At 37.6% G+C, this 6886-nt stretch overlaps 1 protein-coding gene across 1 annotated transcript in view; it reads right to left on the minus strand.

The window, feature by feature from the left end:
• Nucleotides 1–2850: 2850 nt before the first annotated feature.
• The window catches only part of hdhd5 (haloacid dehalogenase like hydrolase domain containing 5), a 5504-nt gene continuing 1468 nt past the window's right edge, over nucleotides 2851–6886 (minus strand). The window contains exons 2-8 of the mRNA XM_016570779.1: nucleotides 5900–6118; nucleotides 5770–5784; nucleotides 5552–5671; nucleotides 5414–5447; nucleotides 5159–5333; nucleotides 4869–5057; nucleotides 2851–3435 (exon numbers count right to left, since the gene is read on the minus strand). Of these exons, the coding sequence (XP_016426265.1) occupies nucleotides 3018–3435; nucleotides 4869–5057; nucleotides 5159–5333; nucleotides 5414–5447; nucleotides 5552–5671; nucleotides 5770–5784; nucleotides 5900–6118 (1170 nt within the window). The 3' untranslated portion in view covers nucleotides 2851–3017. The remainder of the gene's footprint in view (nucleotides 3436–4868; nucleotides 5058–5158; nucleotides 5334–5413; nucleotides 5448–5551; nucleotides 5672–5769; nucleotides 5785–5899; nucleotides 6119–6886) is intronic.

Raw genomic sequence — 6886 nt, forward strand, 5'->3', positions numbered from 1 at the left:
CTACGATCCGTTCACACAGAATGCGTTCAAAAACAGCTAGAAAGAACAATTGCAAATGTAAAACAGTTGTAAAAGTTGAACTATTTTCACCTTGAATTACATCTGAAAATACAGTATGACATGATGCACAAAACACCTGACTCATGTACATAAGACAATTAAAAAACAGCGCTAACAAAACACAAGTGTGAACGGCGCTTAAGTGGTACAGTGTTATACAGCAAACCTAAGTGTTCAGATTTACACAAACTAACTGAGGCGTACGTGAACTTTTAATGGCAAATATTTCAGAGAACACACACATTTCCATCTATTGGAGGAAAGAAAAAAAAAACGTCCTCCTGTCAGTGCCATCGTGTTGTTTCTTCATTAACTAGTATGGCTTTGTGGATGAACGTCTTTCCTTCCTGCAAGCGTTTAACATCGTGCTTGTGAAAGTATCACGCTGAATCTCTTTCAATGCTCTGTTTGAGCTCATAACAACGGACCCACAAGCCACCTGAGGGTACGTCCTAACTTTTAAGTCCTGTCCCAAATGGTGCACTTGATTTAAGCTTGTCTAGATGGTACACGTCATTCTGCGAAACTCATTCATACCTAATAACTGCTACATTTAATTCAAATTAGGGCTGGGCGATATAGCTACAAAATGTATCAATGATATAATGTTTCCTATCATTCGGTATCGATAATTATTGACATTTTTTAGAACCTTTTTTAAAACAAAGAGCAATAGAATTTTTTTTTTATTTAACCGCTGTATTTTTAAATTAACCCAATTTATTGAGACAAACAACAAATATTTTTTGTTTTAACAATCAAACACAAAATAAAAATTAAACAAATATCTAATTTCTAATGTTTTATATGCAGATTAAATAGGTCTTGAGGAAACTTTTAACTTGTTTCCCGAGGCCACAGGAGGGCGCAATGAACAAAATAATGTCAACGCAAGGAAGTAACTCTATAAAAAAATGTGCATTACGTCTAAATTATTAACTCTGTGGGCTAGACTAACAAAACATTAAAATGCAACAACGTCATGTTTACATCATCACCGCATCTCGTGCGCCACTGATGACGCTCCCTGATGCACACCTAACATTGCAAATGTTTATTTTAAATTCGACTAATATTCATTCTTTATTCACAATCTCCTCATCACAGACAGGCATAGCACTCAATTCAGCATGTGTTCGTGTTCGTCACTCATAGCACGTGCCTATATCGAAAAAAATTTCTATCGTTATCGAAGGTGTACCGTCGATAAATATCGATACCGTTTTATCGCCCAGGCCTAATTCAAATTACACCGTAATTTGTTCCTTTTGTGTTGCATGGGGCTCATTGTCCCTTAAGAACCTCGCAAGACTTTTGCAGAATGATGGTTACTGCCTAGACAAGATTGAGCATGATGGCATGATTTGGGACAAGGCCTAACACCATTAACATACTTGAGGAAGTGTCAAAGCGAATCATCTTAAACACGAACAACAGCAAGGTCAACAGCAAACTTCAGTAACAGTAAAATGGATAAAAAACACTGTATCTAAAGTTTGGTTTATTTTTAATAAAACTCCACTAGCATAAAAATTGACGTTTTATGTAACTGCGTAAAAATACAATTCGTTGAAGCCCATTTCTGCTTTACAGTTAAAAAGGTAATTGTGACTTAATATCGTCCAACTGCTGTTGCTTGTAATTGCGACTTTATATCTCACAATACTTTATATGTGATTGGGATTTTCACATGAGGGCAAAAGATTTCCCCACACAGATTTCGCAAAGAGTTCAAGCTGGTCACACAGATTCTCCACACTGACCAACAGAAATGACCTTGGTTCATAACATTTACAACTTTACATGTGACCACATCTTAAGAAATAAGAAAAGTTGCATTGTAAGATATAAAGTCACACTGAGAAATACAGTCGCAATTATGAGCAACAAAGTAGCAACTGTGAGATATAAAGTCATCATTGACCCTCCCCCCTTAGTTACTGTTGCTACGTCCGATAGGCCATCACATTCTCACGCAGTGAAAAATACATCGCAGAGCAAAGAGGAAACTGACAACATGCCAAAGTCTTTCAAATGTTGTCATTTTGTAAGAAATTCAGAGAATAAATATCGTTTTGTGGCTCTTTAATGTGTCATGACAGATCGCTGTAGGCACATGAACCGATCATCTCTTCCTCTTTACTACTTATAGCACGAAATAAACATGAATGAACATCAGAAGGTATCTAGTTTCAACCGCGCAAAGACGTCAATTCACACCATTTTTCAAGTTAAAGTCCACCGACATAAATCTACTCTTCTGTCTGGTTTGTTTGTTGAACAAAATAGCAGATTCGGCGTTATGATTGGTCAGATCGCCTCTCAATCAAACTCCCGGCGAAGGGTCAGTTGGAAGATACAAAGTTGCCTTTGTTTTACTCTAAAGCAGAAATGGGCCTCCGTGAATTGTGTTTATGCAGTTACATAAAAGTCCATTTTTTAGCTGTTGCGAGTTGTGCTTCATACATCGTTGAACAATAGATAATGGACCTTTTTTGCCAAAATTTTGCAAACATTACCACACCTTTACAATTACTTTATTTATATTCTACTCTGGAAACAGCCTTTCAAATGCAAAAGATGGTTTAAATTAGAGGGCAAGTGACCAAAAATAATACATGCTTGAGTATTTAACAAATAAAATTCAATGCAATCAGTTAACATATGTGACCCTGGAGCACAAAAGCAGTCTTAAGTCGCTGGGGTATATTTGTAGCAATAGCCAAAAAAACATTGTATGGGTCTAAGTAAAATCATTTCAGACTGACAGGAAAAGTAAAATGGCTCAAATAGCTCAAAAGCATGTAAACAAAAATCAAAAGACGCAACAAACAAAAATAGAAAAATCTGAAGACGCAATGGACACTTCCTGTGTAGACAGGAATTATAATCAGGATTGATTTCGATAAGACAAGTCGTGATGCATCGCATGTAGATATGGCATAATATTTCATGATTTACTGCAGTGACCAACCCTCCAGCTGGAAGACCAACTCCACTCCATCCCGAACGTCATGGACGACAAAGGAAGGCTGGGTCAGGCTGGGGTCGAAGCGGAAGTCCCGGTGACCGTGGAAAATCTTCTGCTCTGTGACCGTCTGCTCCGTGTCGGAGGGCAAGTCCTGCTGGTCGTGGTTGTAGACGCCCGTGCAGACCAGGATGGAGCTGCATCCTTCGGGCAGACGGTGATCGAACGAGCCTCCCACCATCACCCGTCCGGAGTGCTTGGCATCGTTGGACGCTTCGCACTGCAGGTCGCCGGTCACCTGGCTGCTCGAGCCGCCCTGCGCCTGCACCTGTGCACGGGTGTGATGCATCGCTTTGAGGTAGCGGTTGTACAGGTTTGCACCATAAATATCAGCCATTGGGTTGTCACTATAAGAGAGATACACATGCATCAAACATACTGAACGGTCAACAGTTTAAATAATTACGATTTTTTTTATGTTTCTGAAATGTGACCCTGGACCACAAAACCAGTCATAAGGGTAAATTTTTTGAAATTGAGATTTATACATCATCTGAAAGCTGAATAAATAGGATTGGATAAATCCAAGGTTTGTTAGGATAGGACAATATTTGGTCGAGATACAACTATTTGAAAATCTGGAATCTGAGGGTGCAAAAAAATCGAAATATTGAGAAAAATCACCTTTAATCGCCTTTGTCCAAATGAAGTTCTTAGCAATGCATATTACTAATCAAAAATTCAGTTTTGATATATTTACAGTAGGAAATTTACAAAATATCTTCATGGAACATGATCTTTACTTAATATCCTAATGAATTTTGGCATAAAAGAAAAATCTATAATTTTGACCCATACAATGTATTTTTGGCTATTGCTACAAATATACCCCAGCGACTTAACACTGCTTTTGTGCTCCAGGGTCACAAATAGCCTCTTCTGCTCACCAAGGTTGCACTGATTTGATGAAAAATACAGTAAAAACAGTAATATTGTGAAATATTATTACAATGTAAAATATCTGTTTTATTTGAATATATTGTAAAATGTAATTTATTTCTGTGATCAAAGCTGTATTTTCAGCATCATTACTCCAGTCTTCAGTCTCACATGATCTTCAGAAATCATTCTGATATGCTGATTTGCTGCTCAATAAACATTTCTGATTATTATCAGTGTTGAAAACAGTCGTGCTGCTTCATATTTTTGTGGAAACTGTGATACACTATCAATTTAAAAGTTTAGGGTAAGCAGGAGGAAATTAATACGGTTATACAATAAGGATGCATTAAATTGATCAAAGGTGACGGTAAAGACTTTTATGTCACAAATTTATATTTCAAATAAATGATGTTCTTCTTAACTTTCTACAGTATTTATCAAAGAATCCCAAAATAAATATATATTTGTTTCCACAAAAATATAAAGCAGCAAAACTTTCTATAACACTTTCTATAAGACTTATTAATAATAATCAGAAATGTTTTTTGAGCAGCAAATCAGCATATTAGAATGATTTCTGAAGATCATGTGACACTGAAGACTGGAGTAATGATGCTGAAAATCCAGCTTTGCATCAAATAAATAAATTACATTTTAAAATATATTCACACAGAAAACAGTTATTTTAATTTGTAATAATATTTCACAATATTACAGTTTTTACTGTATTTTCCATTCAAATAAATGCAGCCTTGGTGAACATTAGAGACTTCTTTCAAAAACATTAAAAAACATTAATTATTCCAAACTTCTGACCAGTAGTGTATGCTATGGATTGAGCTGCAAGGTCAATAAAATTTGCCCATTCAGTCTTCAAAACATTAAATCAATGACTCACCCAATGGCGTAAAGTCTCTCGACCGGTCGAGTCCAGCCCAGTTGCTCGGCTTGTTTTCTAATGAGCAGTTCAGCATAGTTGTAAGTCACAACGCTGGGCTTCCCGATCAGAGCCTCGTACTTTAGCTCACAGCCTGTTATCTTCTTATAGATGCTCTCCAGGCACACGAGGAACATGCCGTGACCGAATCTAATGGAAAACAAACATCAGTCCTTGTTAATTTGTCATTTAATGCTGTAGTTAACCACCATTTAGCCATTAGATTTATAAAAAATCATCCTGACACTGACCGAGGGTTTTTGGCTTCGGCCATCCACAGCAGATCCATGTTGCAGGCCAGCACAGGGATGTGTGGGTAATGCAGTGATGTCACGGGGTTTCCTGGCCTCCCATTGGTCAAGAGCACATCAGTGATCAGCTGTAAGTTGGTCTCCCACCTGATAGGCTCACCGAACAGGACGACAGCTATAAAGTGACAGTAAATGCAGATGAGTATGGACACAGATCTCAAGAACAGAAAGTGAAAGCAGCGGAAAGAAGCTTACCATCTATTGGCGGCAAATCCTTAGACGGGGGAATCTGGGGAATATTAAGTGCAATATATAGTCAAATGTTAAGATTAGGAATCTGTTCAAATAGTAATAGTGACACTTGCATATTCAAATATCGTTATTTCTACTCACCATGTCTTTGGGTCTGCGATTGTGATCCACTACATCCAGGAGAGGATTCGCCTCCCTGAGCATGTCAATGGTCACAACGTTCTTGAAACCTACACTGGAGTTTATTTTGTCAAGGACAATTAAAAACAAAAACAAACACACAAACAAAACTATATATATATATATATATATATGTGACCCTGGAGCACAAAAGCAGTCTTAAGTCTCTGGGGTATCACCTGGTCTGCTGACACCTGTGTGGAGAAATCAAACCGTCCCGTCTTACTCTCGGACACATGTAGACAAATCACATGTCATGAGTGGGAGGGTGTGAATATTTGTGGTTACACCTGTCGTCAGGTGTCTCACCTCAACCTCCAGAAGGTGAGACAGCTGCTCGGCCTTGGTTTCTCGGAGAGAGTTTCCCGCATTCGTCACAAACACCACAGGAACCTTGTATTTTCCATCGCCGTCCACCAGGTTCCTGAAACACTGTTTGGCTGCAGGGATGGGCGTCCGTCCGCGTACCAGCACCCCATCAATGTCAAACAGAAGCCCAAACAAGCTGCGATCCCGTTCACACACATCCTAAAAACAACATTCATTTAGGTTTCTATTAGCACACACTTTTATCAAAAGTGACCAACTGTTCTCATCGGTTAACCTCAGTATTCCAAGAGGTTAAATGTCTCGATCAAGGCCACAATGGTGATAGTTTCAGTAGGGATTTGAACCTACAACCTTCAGGTTACAGAGCAAATTCAGGCCCAAACTGAACCATGATGCCACACCGCCCCCTAATGACAAAGTGTTTAATTCCCGCCTTAAGACTCTTTTCACATTTCCTGCAAAAGGAAAGCGAAACCTTGAGAACGTCCCGCCACCTTTTGCTGTAAAATCCAGGTGAACGTTCATGTAGATCAATTGCAGAAGTTCCATTCTCACGCTAAATGTCAAAGGCTATGTGTTAAAACCCAGCACGCTGCTTACCTGAGCATCATTTCTGAGGATCAGAGGCTTTTGCACACTTTTTGTGAAACATTTTTGAGAATAAGAAGTGCATTTTTGTTGCTTTTCATTAAAAGTATATCAAATATTTGACCGACAATATTGTTTTATTAATTATAAAATTAAATATTAATTATAAAATATTATATATATATATATATATATATATATATAATATTTTATAATTAATATAATTAAAATGATCAAATATTACATCTAAAATAAGAAAATGAATATAATTATAATATATACAGTGGGTACGGAAAGTATTCAGACCCCCTTAAATTTCTCACTCTTTGTTATATTGCAGCCATTTGCTAAAATCATTTAAGTTAATTTTTTTTCCTC

Source organism: Sinocyclocheilus rhinocerous, unplaced genomic scaffold (assembly GCF_001515625.1).
Source record: "Sinocyclocheilus rhinocerous isolate Xijiao unplaced genomic scaffold, SAMN03320098_v1.1 scaffold561, whole genome shotgun sequence".
Taxonomy (NCBI): Eukaryota; Metazoa; Chordata; class Actinopteri; order Cypriniformes; family Cyprinidae; genus Sinocyclocheilus; species Sinocyclocheilus rhinocerous.